The sequence below is a fragment of the Liolophura sinensis genome, chromosome 10, assembly GCF_032854445.1.
Source record: "Liolophura sinensis isolate JHLJ2023 chromosome 10, CUHK_Ljap_v2, whole genome shotgun sequence".
In the NCBI taxonomy this organism is placed as follows: Eukaryota; Metazoa; Mollusca; class Polyplacophora; order Chitonida; family Chitonidae; genus Liolophura; species Liolophura sinensis.
Window position 1 is genome coordinate 35,185,619 of NC_088304.1, and position 22,853 is coordinate 35,208,471.

Here is a 22,853-nt window from a genome sequence, read left to right on the forward strand (position 1 = left end):
GGTTTCCCCGAGAATGTCCGAGAAAATGCGAGATAGTGGAGCATCGGTAATGGCGGAGTTTTTGAAAAACGGTTCGTGTTTGTGAAAATATAACACACCGAGTTGAGAGTAATTGAAAATACCTGGTGAGTTGGAATTTGCACATTAACATTAACATTAGTTTTGGTCCACAATGCGGTGGAATTTCAGGTTTCATTCACGGTGCAGTGGTATTTATTTCTTGGACGGTAGTTTTAAGTGAAGTTTATTGTTGGACATTCGAACTCAAAGAACAGCAACATCGAGATAATTGACGTGCTGCGAATTTAAACATTTCAAGGCGATAAGGCTCAAAATTTGTATATATATTTGGCTGACGAAGTATCGTAGCCACATGGGAAACCAATGGTAAACCTTAAACCGATTCACGCCATGCCCGATTAGTCCTTTCTAAGCAATGGCTGCAGTCCAAAAGTGGTGTCAACTTTGGCTCTTACTTCTCAGCTCGCCCGCATACACAACATCCCAGGTATATTCCATTCGGTAATGGCACACCAGCCCCGGATCTCATTTCTGTGTTATTTTACTGGGATCAAACCAGAGACAAAACAAAGACTTTAAAAATGGTACTTGCTGCTGTCTCGCTTGGCACTCAGCGCTGAGAGGTTAGAGCAAGGGGCAGTATCATGACATAGCATCCCACTAAAATATTATTGATTAGCTGTGCATGGCCTAATAACATATGAGACTTGACGCTGTACATTATTTCATGCCTTGACAAACATGTCCCAGCACTGGCTGAAACTCTGAATAAATACATGTAACTAGACTGTACCCAGTGCTAGACAGGAAAGCTTTTCGCCCGGCGGTTAGTTTGTATATAATAGTCACCTTACAGTACCCCGAAGCCTCAAACATCAATTCAAATCCCGTGTCACAATATTGTTTGAGGTATCGTAATACAAGTAATATATAGAGCGTTGGCATTCCAAACTGTCTATACACTACTCATGAAACAGTACCCCAAGGCCTCAAGTACCAATTCACCTCCCATGTTAAAATCTTGTTGGGGTAGTATAACACAAGTAATATATAGAGCGTTGGCATTCCAAACTGTTTATACACTACTCATGAAATAGTACCCAAAGCCCCACGTACTAATTCAGCTCCCATGTTAAAATCTTGTTTGGAGTGCTATAACACAAGTAATGTATAGAGCGTCGGCATTCCCAACTATCTATAAATTAGTCACCTCATAGCACCACGATGCCTGAAACATAAGACATCATGCAATTCACAACCCAATTTGAAGTCATGCTTGGGGATACTACATGTATATGACAAGTAATCAGTCCTATATAGAGGGTTTGCATATGACATCATCACTCTGGCAGAACAATAGCCAGTCAGCCATAATGGAGTCCTTTTAACATGGGCTGGTATGGCGGCAGTACTCCACTATGGCTACTAAAATTGGGTCATGCAACCCCTCTATAGAGCACTGTATCTCCAAACTGGCTATACATTAATTGCCTAATAGTACAACAAATCCTGAAATAGCCCCATCAAATATCCCCATGATATTCCAGTGTTGGGTGCTACAGTAATACCAGTACTGCACAGAATTGGTTATTGGGGAGAACTCTGTTTGAGGGATGGGGGAGGGTGGTCAGTAAAATTAATTAAAATAAAGCCCTGTTGAGGGGAGATAATCGGGTGTGCGCTAGCATGGACTATCCCTCAGTCAAGGTTGCACGAGCATCCAGGTGAAATCCATGCACTGTGGTACAAAGTTGTAATGAATAAAAGGAAATGGGCTGCGCCCCTGAAAATGTGGCTTTTATGATGCAGATAACTCGGTAAGGCTGTATACATGAATGCCTCGTGAAAAGTTGTTTTCCACGTGTGCCCCCCATGTTCCATACATAATCAGTCCGTACATATTCTTAGAGCTCTTTGAGTTGTGATGCCTACACCCAGAAGTAAACAAATCCAGCATGGATGGCTGTTCAAGACTGTATGCTGAGGTGATGCTAAGGATTGGCCAAGGGATATATGTCGCTTCTTTTGGACACAGAACCTGATGAATTATAAAGTTTTCTGTGTAGCTCTCTTCACGTATATTAATGGCCTCCATCCAGACATCCTGATCGAATGGATTAAACTTGTGGCGGTTGAGCGAAGGCCTCATGTCGTGTCTTTTCCATGCCTTTGAAGCAGGTCGGTATGCCAATCAGTATTATTCTTACAGTATGGCAATGGGTGAATGGCAAGGAATCAACAGACAAAAATGGGGAATTCCAATCAGTAGCTGTGAGTAACCTGTTGTTTATTGGTCTCCTTAGTTGGCAGTTGCTACCTAAATATTTACAATCGTTGGTTAAACAGCATATCATAGTGTAAGTTTGTGAATTAGTTTGTGGATATACGCTAGCATGTCATGTGTGTTTGCGCACGTGCATGTGTGTATATTTGGAAATGTTACTTGTTATGCATGTATATAAATTTTAGGAAACATTATATTATATATTTATATAATGCTAAATTTGAAAAAATTCCAGGATAGAAGCCCATAATATAGTACTGCTCACGTCAACAGAAGAGTCAATATTTGCAATGACCAAACAATTGAATCTTCATTTGCATACATTAAAGTGTATAGGAGACGTAGGCCTACACTCAGTTTGTATCGTTAGGTTGTACTAATGCATAGGCTTGAATGATGATACCTATAATAAATATGACCTGCTTATAGTGTATAATTGAGTTTTTAAGCACATGGCATACCTGTGATTTCAGGTGTTTGTCGAAAGGTGGAAATTAGCGGCAAAGGAAAGAATGTCCAGAGGAAGTCGAGGATCAAGACCTGCCCAACCCCTGGACGTTCTGTCGCCTTTCTTTGATAAACTATCTTGTTGTTATTAAATGGCTCCGACACCACGGCCTACTTGTTTCTTCGTATGTATTCCCAAAATGCTTGATGTTGTGTGTGGACCGAAAGGGAACAATATGGTGTCTCCTTATGTTGTACTGTAAACAGAAATCCTGCATACAGCATATGAGCGAACTCAAAGAATTACTTGAGTAATTTCAAGTGACATCTGTGCAAAGTGATGTATAGAAATGACAGTGTGCGGGAAAACACGTTTCCTGGTTTAATCTCAATCGCTCCCTGTGGCAATTTCAAGCCTTTTTTAGGGTGACCGGGGTGATGCGGAGGACGGCCTGTCCAATCGAGCATCTGATGGGAGCCTGATGCTTATATTGCCCCAGCTGGTATAGGGCATGAAATGGTGTGCTGCTCTTACTAGCCACAGGTCCCCCATTGACTTGCATCCGAATGTAACAATTTGGCACAATCCTCCAGTTACGGCCACCCTTGGGACCGAGCAACACATTGTCACGGATATCCATGTGGTGTCCTCAACTGCAGATATCCATAGTTTTGATTGGTGCACATTATCGCATCTGTGTGATGGTCCAGGTGATGAAGGTGTACAGATTGACTATGGCGAGATCAAGTCGTGGGTGCTGACAACAGTCACAGTCCGTCATAACAACACATCGCTTTCACATCAAACATGCTAGACACTGTCTTCTCTGGTACACCAGTAGTGGTGAAAGCGCAAGTGCCTGGCAGCCACAGCCGTAAGCATAATGAAGAATGCGAACATATATATATAGCGTGACTTTGCACTTCTTGTCGTGCCTTGCTGTCATGACGCAAGAATGTTAAAGTTGACTTAACTTGTTTCTTGAAATACAAAATGTTTTCTTTTTTGATGTCATGGCGTCTGGAAATATTATGAAAAAGTGATATCCAAATGAGTGAATTATCACGTTTATCAGTGAAGGAAATCCTTAAATTTCACCATTGTGTAAATGACAAATGAGATTTAAACCTGATAAAGGTCACAACAAGTACGTAAGCACTAAATGTGATGGCAAATATTCACGGTTGAAGCTGATTATTTAGTCTTGTGATTACAATAGTATCACCATTCTGTAGCAGATTGAGAACATATTCGAAATGCCATCAATGCAAGTCTCTTCTCATTTGCTGTCGGCCTGAGAACTAATAACAGCTTGCGCCTACCTTTACGCATGTACTTATTAGTTTGCTGTTCTATTTATTTTTGTTTTGCATTGGTGTTAAACATTAACCTAAGGATTATGATTGCATTCAACACGTGGCAGAGGGTATGACATTAGTTCGTTGAAGAAAGTTGTACAGAGCACAGTCTCTAACAGTGAACAGCACACAATACAGAGCACTCAGAAACTTTGTGTTTTTTTATGTTAAATTTCAATGTTTGATTAAAGTATGATGAATGGCTAACTTGCCCAGACTGGGGAGGCTGTTGGCATTTTAGGTCAGCGTGACGCGTGGTATGCTAGTCACAGACTGTGGCTGTGTGGACCTTTATCGCCCACACCGTGTAGTTTAACTCCTTGAAAAAGTAAAAAGGAAATAAAACCTGTATTGACGACTTCGTCTTCATTGGTATCCATTTTATGTTGGCTATTGTCCTACCTTGAAAATGTGTCCATGTTCACCTGAGCTCACGAGCAATTGTCAAGTACGCCAGTTCCTCCATTCCACATCTGCAGTTGTCATGGTGGTTTACCCATTGCTGGAGTTTCCGGAAATGAAACTGGTGCCTGAATAAGGACGTGTAAATTGGTTTACTCTGCAGCAATGTCTTATCAGGTCATAAAACAGCTGTCCCAAGTCTCTTATCCACCAGGCTTCTAATGCACTTCTGTATTCCCACCGTGAATACCCCTTTTCACGTGTTATTGTGCAGCCGACTTTCCTGGTTTTCACCAAGGCCATTTGATTAGCTCATATCATTTGAAGAGCCGGTGGCCTGTGTCGCCCATCAATTACAAGCGGGTAACTGAACTGCCTAACTCTTCGAGCAACCTGTGGATGGTTGAGGGTTTCCCCTGGGCTGTGGCCTGTTTCCTCCCACCATAACGCTGGCGGCTGTGAAATATCCTTGAGTACGACTTAAAACACCAATCAAATAAATAAATGGTCTGCGTAAGTAAAAAACTCTGGCTACCTCTTCCTCATCAAGCCATATTTGAAAGGGACTGTCGTATGCCTCTATTACAAGCCTGCTTAGATACACATGTACCCCATTTCAAATGCAGCTAACAATGAGAACTGAGAGCTAAACCCCCACCCAAGAACACAATATAGAATACTAGTGAAATAGCATGCCAAATCCACAGAATAATGCATGTTTCTTTGTTTTTCTCCGAAAAAATAATCATTCCCATTTTTCGTGTCCTCATATCCCCAAAAGAAGTCCCTTTTGAAGAATGGAAACAGTTTCTGATATCTGGGAACACACTGTATTACATGTACTCGTGAAATAGTCCCCCAAGTCCACAGACTGGCACATTTTTCTTTGGTGTACCCACCAAAAACTAACCATGCCCCTTTTTTGTGTCCTCCTATCCCCAATAGAAGTCCCTTTTTGAAGAATGAATACAGTTCCTAAAGTCAGGGAACGCACTATATATTACTCGTGAAATAATAATGCATAATGCCTATTTAGTCTGTGCTTCGACTTATCGGTGGGGGGGGGGGGATTGTAGCGAGGAGACATGAATGGTTGGCCTGGATGTCAGTATAATGTGACAGGGTGGGATCGTGTTGGATGTCTTACCATGATACTTCAGTGGTGGCATGCCACAAGAAGACACAATATATTGAAGCACCTAATGACTCCTCATCGTCATATGATCAAGTATGATGTCCAACCCCAAGACTACATGCATACATAGATTAAATTACCCCAATTTTCCCTTGTGGCAATTTCTATTTTTGAGATTATGCACTTTTACTTCAGTTTCATTTCTTGTTACAGCTTGAAATTAAAAAGAAATCAGAAGAATGGATAAGAAGCAGAGCAAAATCAGAGTTGTCATCAGAGTTCGCCCTACCCTGAAAGTAGAAGACAGTTCGTGCCTGAGAGTTGTGGACAATTCCGTGGAGATTTTTAATCACAGAAACATTCAGGAAAACATCAAGTACAGGTAAGCTGTGGCGTGGCCTAGAGATGTATAGGTAATGGATTGCTGGCGTCTTGTCCGTACAGTGTGACTGGATCTGACACTACATCTGCTGTCTACATCTGCATGTTCCGGTGAAGGAGCAGTTGAAATATGGTGGCACTAGAACGGACTTTTCATGTAAGAGGAGATTCTTTTGTGATACATAATGTCAAAAGAAGTTGATAAAGTCTTTGCAAATGACTAACTCATGGCAAGATGTCTAATAGTGCCCTTGACATGGGTCTGTAAGAAAATAGCCAGCAACCTGCAGATGGCGGTGCATTTCTCCTGGGCTTTGCCATGTTTCCTCCCTTGATAATGCTAACTACCGTCATATAAATTAAATAATAATTTCTGAGTACTGCCTTAAACACCAATCAAGTAAATAAATAAATATAACAAAATATCTCAAGCAGTAAAATCAGTAGAAGAGTGATTGGATAGGACATATTTTTATGGATTCTGGGAAGGGCAGTTTGCAGGTTTAAGGAAGCGGGGTGCGCCACCCCTGTATTTTATGGCAGAAGGGAGTATGACAGAGGTTATCGTCCTGTTCACTTATGTATGTAAATACGCTAACTTTTGTAACTCGTGTTTCAGGTTTGCTCGTGTTCATGACGAAACTTGTTCCCAGCTGAACATTTACAACGAGAATGTCCGGCCTATGCTCAACAAAATCTTAACTGGACAGAACATGTCAGTGTTTGCATATGGTCCCACGGGAGCGGGTGAGTTTCTTTACTCATACGTGTACATGGATCATTCATAGAAAGTGACAATCCTGTATCAGTGTTTTAGGAAAAGTGTCCTTGAATGCAAGCTATGCAGTGGAATGAAAAGGTTGTCCGGAAATTAATATTTAAAATCTGAACTATTTTGAGAATATGAGAAAGATTAACTTAATCTTGGTCTTAATTTACCAATATACATCTATACTCAGTCTAGGGGAGATGCGAAATCAAATCTGTGGTTTTATGGAAAGTGATATTGATGTGTTTCTTGTTAATGTTTCGTGTGACCATAGTGTCATGCTGTTACATTTTTGCTCAGGAAACTTTTTGTCTGCCTTGTTTAGTCTTTTCCTGTTCTGGAGTACATTTATGTTAACACCATTCATTGGTTTGTTATTTCAGGGAAGACCCATACCATGTTGGGCTCACCCACAGATCCTGGCATCATCCCCAGAGTGGTTAATGGAATCTTCCAGCTCATACAGGAAGACAGCAGCTCAGAATGGGACTACTCGCTCTCATTTTCTTTCTTGGAAATTTACAATGAAAAGGTGAGCGACGAAGTCAAAATTCTACTTGCCAATTTGGCGTTAGACAGATTTCCTACTGCTCTTCAGGGAACGGATGCTGGGAAAAGTTACAAGATTCCTTCTGGTCTTTCAGAGTACAGGTTTAGCTTGTGTGATAACCTGAGAGTCAGTGTCCAGTAACAGGGAAAGCAGTGATAAAGAAAATGTACTGATTTCAGGGTTTGCGCTTATGTAGAGCACCAAAGCATGAGGGGGATATTCTAGGCCCTCATTAAAAAGTTGTTTGTTGCGGGTAACAAACCCTGTTTTTTTGAAGTTGGTCGGTGGGCATTTTTTTTTTTTTTTTGTGAAAGTAATTACCGGCCTGCATAATCTGGATGCTAGATGAATTATCGCGGGTCCAGTTTTCGTCATCTGCTTCAGGGTATACATTTCCGATTTTAAAGTCTCTTTAAAAACTTACGAACTTTAAACCTAAAGAACTGAAGTTGAAAGGCATCCATGGCTTTCGCCACTGTGGCGAAAGGACGCCAATATGCTTTCGCCACACAGAAATTATATTTGCGAAAACTACTGTGGCGATGGGCTAGCCGTAGCCTTGCATCTAAGTAGATAATTTGAGTCTTATAATGAATTCGGGCTGTTTTTTTTTTTTCTTTGGCATAAAGGACACTTCCAGGGAACGGCAGTGTCCAGTAATCGGACGCTGAGAAGGGCTGGATTAGGCCATGGCATGTATTGACCTGAAGGTTTACATGCATGTATGTACATTTATTGAGCTCAGGACATTTCGCACACATATAGAGCACAATAACATGAGGTCGCCTCCATGTGGCCGAGATATTGCCAATGTGGCGTTAAGCCATAATCATTCATTCAATAATATGAGGGTGATATTCCATCATTGATAAGGTGTGTGCATATTAAATATCATGAATTACCAAATTCCTGACTTAGAGTATTATGTATTAGAATCAAAGTGTTAAGGGTATTATCTCAAAAAGTACATCATGTATTGACCTGAAGTTTTACATGTATATAAAGCACGATGGAACAAGGGAAATATTCCATTGCTGATGCTCTTTGTGCATATTGTAATTAACATAAATACCAAATTCATGATTTTCACTACTTTCTGTACTGAGCTGAAGTTTTGTATTCATTTGTTGCCTGCGGAATGGCCATGCTACAAAAAAGGTTTTGATGACTTTTATATTCTATGCGATAACCTGTTTGATGTCAACCTGATTGAGGTACACATGTACAAAAGAAGTCTTCTACCAAATAGGTTCAAGACCTCTTGGAGCCGAAAAACACAGACCTGCCCATCCGAGAAGATGGTGAGAAAAATATATTTGTATCAGGCCTAGCTGAGCGGGTAATCACAGATTTTGACGAGTTTAAGAAACTGTTTGGAGCAGCAGCTAGTAATAGGTAAGCCATACTTTCAGTTTCATTTTAAACAGTACATGTTAGCACAGTGCCAATACCACAGTGCGGGGCATTACTGTTGAAGATTCTGGTTTGTGGGCACAGTGATAGTCTGCAATGCCCACCTAGGTAATGGTAAACTGATGGGGAAAAATGTACTGAAGCCATCAATGTGAAAGTAACATGGGAATCTTCTAGTTGTCATGTTTTTGTTTTGTCATGGCTCTCTGATTGTGTGTGGAAGGTCTACCAGCAACCTGTGGATATGCCTGGGTTTACCCTGGTCTCTGCCTGGTTTCTTCCCACCATGATGTTGGCCGCCATTGTATAGGTGAAATATTCTTGAGTACGACGTATAACTTCAATCAAATCAATAAATAAATTTTGTCTTCGTAAAATGTGACATTAATATATGAAAAGAAAACCAAAAAAACATGGCAAGTTAATGATTGTCTATGTAATACTGTATATGTACTCATGATGATTGCAGAACTGTGGCAGCAACAAAACTGAACGACCGCTCCAGCAGAAGTCATAGTATCATCATGCTGAAGGCCAAGAAAGTGCAGAAATGCGCCCCGCACAAGGAGTATCACGGCAAACTGTACCTGATTGATCTGGCTGGGTCAGAAGACAACAAGCGAACGGGAAACATTGGAATACGGTAAGGGGATCTGAAAGGTAAACATTGGAATGATGAGGGTCAGAGAGGGAAACATTGGAGTGTTATGAGAGGACCATAAGGGGAATCATTGGAATACAGTATTCAGGGGCTCAGAAAGGGAAACATTGGAATGTGGTAAGAGGATCAGAAAGGGAAACATTGGAATGTGGTAAGGGGATCAGAAAGGGAATCATTGGAATGTGGTATGCGATTCAAGGAGGGAAAAATTGGAATGTGGTAAGAGAATCAGAGAGGGGAAACATTAGAGTGTGGTTAGGGAATCAAAAAGGGAAACATTGAAATATGGTAAGGGGTATCAGAGAGGAAACATTGGAATGTGGTATGCAGTTCAAGAAGGGAAAAATTGGAATGTGGTAAGAGGATCAGAGAGGGGAAACATTGGAATGTGGTAAGAGGATCAGAGAGGGGAAACATTGGAATGTGGTAAGAGGACCAGAGAGGGGAAACATTAGAATGTGGTCAGGGAATCAGAAAGGGAAACATAGGAATACAGTAAGGGGATCAAAAGGGAAACATTGGAATGTGATAAGAGGATCAGAAGGGGAAACATTGGAATATGGCAAGGGGACCAAAACAGGAAACATGGGGATGTGACGAGGATCAAAGAGGGAAACATTGGAATACAATAAGAGGATTCATAAAGGAAATCATTGGAATGTGGTAAACTGGTCAAAAAGGGAAACATTGGAATGTGATGAGAGGATCAGAAAGGGAAACATTTGAATATGGTATTAAGTGGATCAGAAAGGGCGAAATTGGAATATGGTTAGAGGATCAGAAAGGGAATTATTGGAATGTGGTAAGGTTTCAGATCAGAAGGAGAAACATTGGAATATAGTAAGATGACCAGGGATAGAAACATGGGAATGTGGTGAGAGAATCAGGGAGGGAAACACTGAACTGCAGTAAGAGTGTCAGAAAGGGAAACATTGGAATGTGGTGAGAGAATCAGGAAGGGAAACACTGAACTGCAGTAAGAGTGTCAAAAAGGGAAACATTGGAATGTGGTGAGAGAATCAAGGAGGGAAACATTGCAACACAGTATTAACAGGAGAAATGTAAGGGAAACTATTGAACGCGGAAAAGTTTAAGTTCTATAATGTTTGCACCAGCAGATCTGCACATGGAGACAACATTTCTTCTCTGTTGGTTTTGTTGCTATTTGATGCCTGATTACGTTGTCAAAACTAACCGGCCCGGGTAGCACAGTTGGTCGAGCGTCTGCTTCGGGACCGGTAGATCCAGGATCAATCCTTGATCGAGTCACACCTAAGACTTTAAAAGAGGAAGTTGTAACTTCCTCGCTTGGCGTTCAGCATGAAAGAGATAGTGCAACGACTGGTTGACCCTTATCAGTATAATGGCTCGGGCGGGGGCGGCTTACTTGCCTTCGGTAAGTCATCTCAGTGAAGCAGCACTAGATAAAAGAGCGGTGGAAATCCGTCCTGCAACAAGGAGGCACATTATGTGTACATGCACCCTAAGGATTCCTTCGTTGTCATATGACTGAAAAATTGTTGAGTACGACATTAAACCCCAAGCACTCACTCACTCACTTGTCAAAACTAATAACCAAACATTGCATGTTGTTTCCTCTACAAATTCTTTTTCCTAAACTTCAGATTGAGAGAGAGTGGAGCCATCAACAAGTCCTTGTTTGCTCTCGGGGAAGTGGTGGATGCCATCAATAGTGGACAGGTAAGTGACAGAGAAACGCAATGGGGGACTTGCTTAAAACTGTCCATGTTGCTCTTTGACTAACAGTACATGGAGGAAAACAGTTTTCGACATCTTCGTTTGAAATTGCGTATGTTGTCTTGCACAAACAGTACTGAAAGAAGGCAGTATGAGACTAGTAGGGTTGTTTAAGTCCGATCTATTCATCAAGACTGTTCCTGAAGAATATCAGTGTCAGCACAACATACCCCAGAGGTCCTGTTGGTTTCTACAACTTTTTAGTGCAGTAGTCAGGTGACATCTCCATATTGTGTGCTATCGATTTACCTGCTGTGATCAGGAGCTTCCCACCTGTGGTGGTTCACTGTGAGTTCAAGTCCAGCTCATGCTGGCTTCCTCTCCGACCGTACGTGTCAAGGATCTCCCAGCAACCCGCGGATGGCCATGGGTTTCTTTTGGGCTCTGCACGGTTTACTCCCAACATGATGCTGACCGCCGTCAAATAAGTGAAATATTCTTGAGATCGGCGTAAAACACCAATTAGATAAATAAATAAATAATCTTTCTACGATCACCAGTGGTGAAATGAATTGCCTTGGTAAAAACCAGGTTGAAATCGAATTGAAGTCAAATGGAAAGTGGTGTTAAATCCCAAGCCAACAAACAAATATTAAACAACAAACAAACAACAAACAAACAAATATTAAAACTTTCAAAGTTTATGCTTTTAAAACATTGTATTAAATTATATTGCATGCATGTATCAGGTATGCGATTTTTTCCAGAGTATTTGAGTAAAGATTGCTTTCTGACCCTTTTCTGCTTAGAGTTTGAGAAATTAAACCATCTGTTTAAGGTGCATATACGTTTCAGACTTTTGAGGGGAATTTCATCTGCTACTGGTGAACAGCGTGTTCTTATGCCTGGTATATTTACATGTATATAGATGGTTAATTTGATCACCTTATCAAGGATTGATAAACTACAACAGGTGTAAAAGATTTTTGGTGTAGTTTTCATTTGGTGTATGTTTAACCGGTGGATACTGATTGCTATTTCAGGCCAGAATCCCTTACAGGAACAGCAAATTGACCCGTCTTCTACAGGTATGTTAATATCCATGACCCTTTTCAGATTTGTTGCTAAATGGAGGAATGTCAGATAATTAGTTTGAAGGGGCCTAAAAATTTCTAAAAATGCACGTATGTACATGCATACTTTAAGAGCATGCAAGGCTACTATTGCCACAGGTGTTACATCTCCCTTGGAGTTACCTGCACGCAGTGTTATATACACATTGTGACCTGTGCCAAAGGTGTCTACCTGTGGGCAAACTCAGTCTCTGTTAATATGGTGTGTAAAACTGGGTATGGTGTAAGATCTTAATAGGCTTTTATTTGAGCCAGTCAAGTGGATTGTTACCCATTGTGAGGAGTGTGGAAGTGGATGCATAAATTGCACTGTTGATAAGGTACTAAAGTTGCTTACCGAAAAAACTCCATGGCACAAAGCTAGGTGATGAATACGGAAATGTATCTGAAAATCACAGTCAAAAGCAGGAAGAAAGACAAAAAAAAAAAAAAAAGAAGAAGTGTGGAAGTAGTCTTGATAATTGCTCTGTGAAGGAGTATGGATATGTTTCTGAATATTACAGTTGTTGAAAACTGGGCGTAAAAAAAATATATTAAAAAAATTTGTATGCATATTTGTGAGCAGGACTCTATAGGGGGTAGTTGTCATGCTGTCATGATCACAAACATTGCACCAGAGGAGCGGTTCTACTATGACACCTACTGTACGTTGAACATGGCCACAAAGAGCAAGAAAATAACCAACACTACCTGTGTGAGAGAAGTCGTTCCCGCAGGTGAGTTAGAGCCCAAACATATGAGGTGTTGATATCACTTGTTGTCATGGAATTTCACACCATTTCATAACAGTCTATCCAGATGCATGTAGTTGACAGATTGAAAAAATGGTAAAATTCAGTACTCTTTGTTTTAGTTTTCACAACGATTATCCACATATCAATGCTTTATTGTACAGAGGTAAAGCCCAGTCTAAAACGCCCCATGTCAGATGGCAGGCTGGATGTGACGAGGAAGAGACTTAAACTGTCCCCACGCACCACGCCCCCTGGCCCTCCCAAGGAGTATAACCCAGCACCCTTCCTCAGGTGAGAGGCTGTAAGAGGTTGGGGTCGCATGCTCGCTGGCTTCAGAGCTGTCATGTTGATCAGTATATCAAACAAATTGTACATGGCAGTTAATACAGGTTGAAAAACCAGTATTGACACGTCAATCCAATCCATCGCAACATCAAAAGAGATCGTAAACTGTACATGTCATTAAATGTCATCCTTTATTCAGTGAAAGAAAACGTGTTGTAAGTCCTCAACTTTTTCTTTCACTAGAGCACTGTTTTCAGAGGAATTTACGCATAGTTATTATGAAAATGATGCAAGCTTCACAAAACTGTGCAAATTATTCCTCTACACCCCATAGTTCTTTCAGAATTATTCCAAATACTGCTCACAGAGATGGTGGAAAAGGTTGACGAATTAGGTAAATGTGCGTGTTATGAACGGAAAATACATTATCTCACTTACGTCAGCAATCAGTAAAACACAGTTGCATGAAGGAAATTTCATAGTCTGTGAAGTACAATTTTGAAGTAATTAAACAGGCTGAGAGAACATCTGTCTTTAGGTCTGCCAATTCGTGCTCTTCTCTATTTTCCAGCCCTTTGTTACGCCGCCAAGCTAATCTGGAAGACACTGTTAACCAACGTCTGGGCATGTTAGAAGAGAATCTCCTGAAGCAGATGAAAGCTGAACACTCATTGGTTGAAGACAAGGGGTCAGATGTCAAGGTCACAGTGAAGAAACTTGAGGAGCAGCTGAGGAATACAACCAAACAGTTACAGATGCTGAAGAAACAGCAGACCTCTAATGTTTTAAAAGGTACGGCATGATAACTTCAAATCTCGGTCAACTTCTCAAATCTTGGCTGGCTTTTCAAACCTTTTTTGGGGTGTAGAAAAATACATGTACGACACATATTACAAGTTTAACAGAAATCTCATATAAGCAGAATTAGATCAAAAAGGACATATTGCGGAAAGAAATTCAGAATTTTTGATTTTGTTCAGCTGAAAACAAAAATGAGTTGGATTTGACTCCTAACTAAATTTTCTGGGCTTAAATTTTCTACAAAAAGTCAGTCAAGAGAATTGTAAGGGGAAATCCGTGACTGGTGTACACTGTCGGCCTGACGAGATAACGTGCAAATGAGGCAGCGCAAAGTTTCCCACAATGAAATGTTTGCTCACGGATCGCACATGTAAACAGTACGATAGATTGAAAGCAAATTAGAAGTCTAGTAAACCAAATACGATTTTCCTTTCTATGATAATGTTTTAGAAAGTACTCATAAATGTCATTGGCAGAATTGAAGTTACACGATAGACCGTATGATTAGAGCACAGTGCCATGTTTGACATTTCAAGTTCACCGAACAAGGCAACAAGGGGAGGTAACTGAAAAAAAAACTCAGACTTCTAAACACAGCGACTTCTAGACAAGGAGGGGAGGTAACTGGAAAAAAAAATCAGACTTTCTAAATACAGCGACCTCAGTAAGATGATGATTGAAGGGAACGCCCCCAGATAAAACTGAACATTCAATCGTTCACTCAGGGTCACATATGAGTCAGTAGACATCTGGAAGTCTTAGCTTTATGTAGATGACGTCCAAAATAAACGTACAACTTTTTCCACTGCGGTGGTATGTCCCTTTAAAATAATGATGTTAATAGCAGTTTATTAGACGCTGGTCTAAATTCCCCCAAAATGCGCTGTTGTTGTTATATTTATAAAGCATTATCGTAAAAGCAGTGGAAAGGGATCTTGACGGGGATGGTTTTTCCACCAGCAGAATCCTGGTTTATGCAGGTGTGCAGTATAAAGCACTGTAGCAAGTCCCATCTGGTGTACCTGTCCAAAATACATGTACCACTGTTCAGATCAGGTGTTTCAACCGCTGTAAATCTTGAATGCCTTAATGTTTGTAGCATCCTTATAAGGATTTATGCGGACTGGTTTTTTCACCCAGTTCCTGCCATAGATATCAAATTTTACTAAAATACCCCTGAGCATAGTTCAAATCAGCTATCTGATAAGAAGACAAAAAAATTGAAAATTTCCACATTTACTACAGCATGTGGAAAGGGACCAGCAGTGTAAATCATACATGTAACAGTGAGACATTATTGCGATGCTGTCTTAAAGGCAACATGTGCGGTACAAAAACCCGGGAGCCTCCCACCAATGCAGTCACTGTAAGTTGAAATCCAGGTTATGGTGTCTTATTCTCTGCCCGTACATGGGAAGTTCTGTCAGCAATCTGCGAATTGTCTTGGGTTTTCCCCAAGCTCTGCCCGGTTTCGTCCCATCAAAACGTTGGATGACTTTGTATAAGTGAAATATTCTTGAGTACAGTGTAAAGCATCAATGAAAATAAATATATAAATAAAAGCAACATAATTTATAAACCCAATAGCAATAAATCAAAGTGAGGAGAATTTTTTTATTTCCAATATCATTGTCCTTTTGCATGTTTCTCCATTGGAATTTTTTAGTGTTCTCAAAAGGTTAAAGTGCCGGCTTGCTTTGACTATTATGCCCTTGCCTAATGTGGTTATGTGTTCAAATCCAGCTCTTGTAGCTTCAGCTACTGCTTGAGGTCAGGCGTTTGCTTCATGAGGTCACGTGCTCAAATCCAGCTCTCATACATGTGGCTTCAGCTGCGGCTTGCCTTATGCGCTTGCCTGTTCAGATCCAGCCCTCATTGTTTCAGTTGCTGCTTGAGGTCAGGCGTTTGCCTCATGAGGTCACGTGCTCAAATCCAGCTCTCATACACGTCGCTTCAGCTGCTGCTTGAGGTCAGCCCTTTGCCTTATGCGCTTGCCTGTTCAGATCCAGCCCTCATTGTTTCAATTGCTGCTTGAGGCCAGGCCTTTGCCTCATGAGGTCACGTGCTCAATTCCAGCTCTAATACATGTAGCTTCAGCTGCTGCTTGAGGTCAGGCCTTTGCCTCATGAGGTCACATGCTCAGTTCCAGCTCTCATACATGTGGCTTCAGCTGCGGCTTGAGGTCATGCCTTTGCCTTATCATAAGTCAAAATGTCTTGAGTATGTCATTGACTAACAATCAAATAAATAACAAATGTGGAATTTTTCAGATACAACAAATATCCCTAATGAACAAAAGAAAACCTTAAAAAAGCCCAAATTGGAGAAGATCAAGACCCCGCCACCTTTTTCCCCGGTGACTTGTGAAGCGCTGTTCTTCAAACCCGAAAAGCGCTCAAAGAAAGGTTTTGTGTCTACAGCCTGCAGACCTTCAGCAGGTGAGCACCAAGGTAATGTGATTAACATATTAGAGTTGATGGGATTGACTGAACAACAATGTCTATCCTGAGTCTATCAGGAACGGTGATAAAAACAGTTTTGAGTGATATTAAGACGAAGGGCCCAGGTGTTGCGTGTGAAACACCTCGTAGCATGGCTCTGTACAGTGGAGCATTTAATGGAAGTGAATGCTGGAGAACTCGTTACACTAACATGGCCAGGTGTAGACAAAACTTGTAGGTTCTGATTTTAAAGGTGGCATCGTGAGCGTGGAGGAGATGTATAAAATGCAACTTAGAAACATGCTTTCTGAGACAAACATTTTTAGGTAGTAAAACGGATAAATCCCCCATAAATACCACCGGTGATTGGTTTTCCTGTTGCTTTGCTCTTTAAATCCTAGTCTTTTAAGGGACAGATGACTTTTAATTGATAGATGTCAAATATGAAAATATGGTGAAATTGTCTTTGAACATAAACAATCCTAATTCATATCTTTTTTGGTACAGCTGGTTGGCTATTTTTAGCCAATATACATGTAATTGTAACAGAAATATTTAGTTTCTTTTTCTTCACATGTTTAGTTCATCTATTGAGCAGCATATTCATATATTTAGTTTTCCAAAAAACTGGGGGGTAAATGTAATTGTTTTCTGTCAGCACCACTAATATCTGTCCTAATATTAACAGAAGAATTAGGGTATGGGACTTGGCAGTCCTTAAGTATCATGGAATTGCAAAATGGCTGTATTTTCAGATGAAAACTTTGAAACACCGACAAAAGTGAAGATAGATGAAGGATGGAAGGTTCATATTAACTCAGATACACAACAGAAACACAGTAAGTTGTGACAGTCTCTTGCAGTTTTGGCTGTGGCTTGTATAAGTTGATAAGTTAGTCAGGCACCATGCAGAGGTCGGTGGTTTTCTCCGTGCACTCCAGTCTCCTCCACCCCATAAACTTCACCTCTTCCTTTATATTCTTCCTTTATATTGATAAATCATGGTTTTAAAGGTCTGGAATACCCTGAATGACTGTAAGTTTCTTCCAAGACCAACTTGCCCATTTTTTCTGATTCTGAGAGTTCTATTAATTTTACAAAGATGTTTTGTGGTTTGCTTGGGGTGGAATTTTACTTGAAAGTTGTAAGTTTCAGCACCAAAAATAATATTTTGTGACATGTATTTTCCTCTAATAATGTACTTTTAGAGTGGAATTGTAGGTCATTTAGGGCATATTGATTTTTGTGTTTATGGAAAGGATTTATTTGTTTGTTTATCCTCTTCAGCAGTAAACCAGTCAAAATGGCCATTAGCTGTTACTGAGTTATTCTACATTGATATAATGTTTCACTTTGCTGTTGACATTCTGGGAGCCACTTTCATGAACATATCATAAGTCAGATTCTCGAGGTGGTATAGGCTATATTGCCATAAGGTGACATCATCTACGAGAAAAGTTATGAAAAATTGGTTTATGAAGTTTTGTGAAAGTGGTCTGTGAACAGTTTGGACAATGGATGTGAAATACGGTTATATGTGACTAATATTATCCTGATCTTCCTACTCCAGATGAGAGCATTTTGAAGGTAATAAATACGGGGTCCATGAAGGATTTACAGATGTTACAGACAGTGGGGAAGAAGAGAGCACAGCTAATTCTGGCGTACCGAGAAACTAATGGGCCATACTTAAAGGTAACATTAAAGAGATTAAACAGAAGTATCATACCTTTTGAGATATACAAGACTTAGCTTGAATGTAGACACAGCTCATCCTGGTGCACTGAGAGACTAATGACCCATACTTAAAGGTAACATTAAAGAGAAGTATCATCAATTTTGAGATGTACAAGACTTAGTGTTACAATGTAGACACAGCTCATGCTGGTGCAGTGAGAGACTAATGGTCCCTAATTAAAGGTAACATTAAAGGGAAATATCATTGATTTTGAGACGTACAAGACTTAGCGTGACAATGTAGACACAGCTCATCCTGGTGCATTGAGAGACTAATGCTCCATACTTAAAGGTAACATTAAAGAGAAGTATCATTGATTTTGAGACATACAAGACTTAACGAGAAAATGTAGACACATCTCATCCTGGTGCATTGAGAGACTAATGCTCCATACTTAAAGGTAAGGTTGGGAAGAGAGGGTCATGATGACAAAGTGGTTTTAATCACTTAATGGGGTTTCAAACCCACCATTGGACTGGGAATTTCTGGATTCTTCTACAATCAATGTTATTGAGACCTTGGTTACAGTATTAAATCAGTCGCTGATGCTTGTTTGGACTTGGGTACAGTTTAACATCTATTGAAGACCATTTGTCTGCCACAGATATTGTGTGCATGTGTACATCAGACTTGGTGCGGTCGCTGTGAGTTCAAGTCCAGCTCATGCTGGCTTCCTCTCCGGCCGGAAGTGGGAAGGTCTGCCAGCAACCTGGGGATGGTCGTGGGTTTCCCCCGTCGTATAAGTGAAATATTCTTGAGTACGGCGTAAAAACACCAATCAAAAAAAAAAAAAAAAAAAATACATCAGACTTGGGAAAGTTGCCAGTGACGTTTCAAAGGCCTGTAGTTTACCAGCAGTGATTTGTATAAGTGAAAAATTCTTGAGTACGGAGTTAAACAGCAATCAAATAAATAAACTGAAGGTAATGTTGGACAGAATCCTCACTTACTATGAGATGTACAAGACTTTATAGGATGGCAGAAAGATTGAAGTTAGTGTACAGGATAATAAGAAAATAGGATATTCACTCACGTCCAGGTTTCTGATTTGTAGGTAGAAGATTTGAAACTGGTGCCTGGTCTGACGGCCAAATATGTGGAGAATTTCCAGAGGGTAATTTGTTCATAATGCGCCTTCACAGTGCCACAGGCTACACAAGTTGTTAGTACAAGCCTGCACAGTGCCACTTGCTACACAAGTTGTTAGTACAGGCCTGCACAGTGCCACTTGCTACACAAGTTGTTAGTACAAGGCTGCACATTGCCACTGGCTACACAAGTTGTTAGTACAAGCCTGCACAGTGCCACTTGCTACACAAGTTGTTAGTACAAGCCTGCACAGTGCCACTTGCCACACAAGTTGTTAGTACAAGCCTGCACAGTGCCACTTGCTACACAAGTTGTTAGTACAGGCCTGCACAGTGCCACTTGCTACACAAGTTGTTAGTACAAGCCTGCACAGTGCCACTTGCTACACAAGTTGTTAGTACAAGCCTGCACAGTGCCACTTGCTACACAAGTTGTTAGTACAGGCCTGCACAGTGCCACTTGCTACACAAGTTGTTAGTACAAGGCTGCACATTGCCACTGGCTACACAAGTTGTTAGTACAAGCCTGCACAGTGCCACTTGCTACACAAGTTGTTTGTACAAGCCTGCACAGTGCCACTTGCCACACAAGTTGTTAGTACAGGCCTGCATAGTGCCACTTGCTACACAAATTGTTAGTACAAGGCTGCATATTGCCACTGGCTACACAAGTTGTTAGTACAAGGCTGCACAGTGCCACTGGCTACACAAGTTGTTAGCACAAGCCTGCATATAAGCAGCCCAGCAACCTGCGGATGGTTGTGGGTTTCCTCCGGGCTCTGCTTGATTTCGTCCCGACATAATGCTGGCTGCCATCATATAAGTGAAATATTCTTGAGTACGGTGTAAAACACCAGTCACATAAATCATATAAGCAGCCTTTCAAGGACATTGTTCAAAAAGTCCACCTGGGAAGGTCTGGCAGCAACCTGCCGATGGTTGTGGGTTTGTCCCAGGCTCTGCCCGGTTTCCTCCCTCCATAAGGCTGGCCGCCGTCATATAAGTGAAATACTCTTGAGTACAGTGTAAAACACCAATCAAATCAATCCAAAAAAAAAGTCCACATATTTTTGATTTTTCTTTTTTGTGTGTGCTTTCAAACTGATTAAATGTTCAAAACTCTGAAATGTACAAGTTTTCAAGCTTCAGCCGGCCTATTTTCTCTGAACAATAACTTTTTTTCTCATGTCATTTTATTAATTCTTGTGAAAAATCAATGAAGCACTTCGTGATGTTGCCTAGATCCACCACTGCATTGCCTGTTATGCTGGAGACTACTATCTTTACCTACAGTTAACTAGTAGACAACCACTGATTTTTCATTGGCTGGCTGACTGCAATATACCACAAAATAGCCAGTCAGACAAAAAGTTATGACCTTGTTGAGAAATGAGTAACTTCCCTTTTTAAGCTCAATGACTTAAGTTAAGTTCTCCATGGAGGCGTCGTTATGACAGCTGACAACATTATAAACATGTTTGATGCAAATCCTGATTAAAGCACCCAGAGATTTGATTTGAGACAGGACCTACCGTGTTATTGTATCCCTCGTGGATGACACACTGCCAGTGTGTCATTAATTCGTCCCTTTCTTCTCCTTTATTAATTTTCAAAAAATTTATTATACTCATTAATAACACTGTTTTTTTTTTGTTTCTTTTTTGCAGAGTAACCTGTTTTCAAAACTGATGCTTTGATTGGCATTGAAGTCTCTTTCAAACACTTCAAACACCTCAGCTACACGTACTCATTGTACATATCTCTATAAATTTCATCATTTTTCATGGTTGTCCTCTTCACACATAATAGATTTATTCTCAGACTTCAGCCATCTATGTAAATAACTCTTATTATTTTTACAGATTTTAGTAATTATGCAAGTAGGTATGTAATAAAGTTTTTATATCTAGCTAGCTTGTACTGTTTGTGAATTGCTGCCATGCATTGAAATTGGTAGGAGTCTCGTTTGAATTCTTTGCATGGTTTAAAGGCAACGGAAAACAATACCATACTATGCGACCAATAAAAACTGCCCCGGAAAATAGTTGGATTTAGGGTTTCTTACAATTTGTTTAACCTTGCAAAATGCATTTGAATATTTTATTCTATGGCGGCCTTTTCTGACCACAATGGGAACAGAGACGTCACTTAAGGTTTCGCTACTAAACACACGAGACTGCTACATTTCATCATTCAAAATACATATACATATAGATCTATGAATGCATTTGGTGATTTGACCTTGAAACAAATTATTTCAGGCCGAAGGATAGATGTGGCATAGTTAATACCTTCTGGGCCACAACAGACCACAGTAGAATCTCATCATTTAACCAAAGTTTGCTTGGTTAGAAAAAATCCTAAAAAAAATAAATTGAGCAACTTTCCTGAACAGTTTTTAATGGTCTTTCCCGTGATATATACTTCATTCTAGAGCGGAAAATCAATTGGCCTTGGTTATGGGATATGTAGATTTCCTGCATTCTCACGGCTTGTGGATTTTTGGTGACCAGAAGTTGTTAACAGTGCTGGTGTTTGGGGCCTCCTGCCTCAGGCTGCCCCCGATAGCACAGTTGGTAGAGTGCCCTCTTTGGGAGTGGTAGATCCAGGGTCAGTCCTGGGTTGAGTCACACCTAAGACTTTAAAAAATGGGTTCAGCATGAAGGGGATAGTGCAACGACTGGCTCGGGTGGATGGCTTACTTGTTTCTGGTAAGGCGTCTCAGTGAGGCAGCACTATATAAAAGAGTGGTGGAAATCCGTCAGGAGGCACATTACATGCACTCTAAGGATTCCTTCGTCGTCATATGACTGAAAAAATTTGCAGTCTGAATACGACTGAAAACTTAGTGAGATATTCTTGAGTACCGCGTAAAGCACAAATCAATAAATAAATAAATAAAACAATGAACAGCCTAGGGTTCGTTGAAGACGACTTGTCTTTTACAAGTATAATGTGCACATCTGTATGTGAGATGAGGGAAAGTTTGTTAGTAACTTGCTGACAGTTAGTGGTTTACTCCAGGCACAACAGTTTCTTCCACCCATTAAACTTGACTGCCATCATATAAGTGAACAATTCTCGTATATGGTGTTAAGAAACATCATATAATGGCAGTCAGAATTGATGCAGGTTGAGTGACAGTAATAGTTTTATCACAAGACAATGGCCTTGATACGACTGGATTCTAACAACAGTACAATGTGATTGAGATTCTAGGGTGTCATGTCTGGTGTATTAAGCATGGCATTCCAGTGAGGCAGCATTTTAAATATCTCGGGACCGCTTTGTGGCCAAATAGTTAGACCGTCCTCCGTGAAGTCGGCAGACATCAGGATCAAACTTGGGTCGGGTCATACCAAAGACTTTAAAAATGGTACTTGATGCTACCTTGCTTGGCACTTAGCAGTGAGAGATTAGACAAGGAAGCACGACTGTTTAGCCCGGTGTCAGCAGAATGTAACTGGGTTGGGAATGACATACTTCAGTGGAGGCAACATGGACTCCAGAAGA

The 22,853-nt window shown here is 40.6% G+C and overlaps 1 protein-coding gene across 2 annotated transcripts; it reads left to right on the top strand.

Annotated features, from left to right (window-relative positions):
• The first annotated feature begins 29 nt into the window (after positions 1-29).
• On the top strand, positions 30-21,539 carry LOC135476619 (kinesin-like protein KIF22-A). 2 transcript variants are annotated; one of them, XM_064756704.1, is made up of 16 exons: positions 30-125; positions 5,862-6,030; positions 6,649-6,776; positions 7,182-7,330; positions 8,598-8,743; positions 9,231-9,404; positions 11,048-11,123; positions 12,164-12,208; positions 12,819-12,969; positions 13,149-13,278; positions 13,844-14,064; positions 16,344-16,511; positions 17,270-17,353; positions 18,085-18,209; positions 19,307-19,366; positions 21,008-21,538. In XM_064756704.1, the coding sequence occupies exons 2-16, from the start codon at positions 5,888-5,890 to the stop codon at positions 21,035-21,037; spliced, it is 1,830 nt and encodes a 609-aa protein (XP_064612774.1). In that variant the 5' UTR covers positions 30-125; positions 5,862-5,887; the 3' UTR covers positions 21,038-21,538. The 2 variants fall into 2 exon arrangements, with proteins under 2 accessions (XP_064612774.1, XP_064612775.1); XM_064756705.1 differs by lacking the exon at positions 30-125 and adding an exon at positions 2,227-2,292 and having other exon boundaries at positions 21,008-21,539.
• The last annotated feature ends 1,314 nt before the right edge of the window (positions 21,540-22,853 follow it).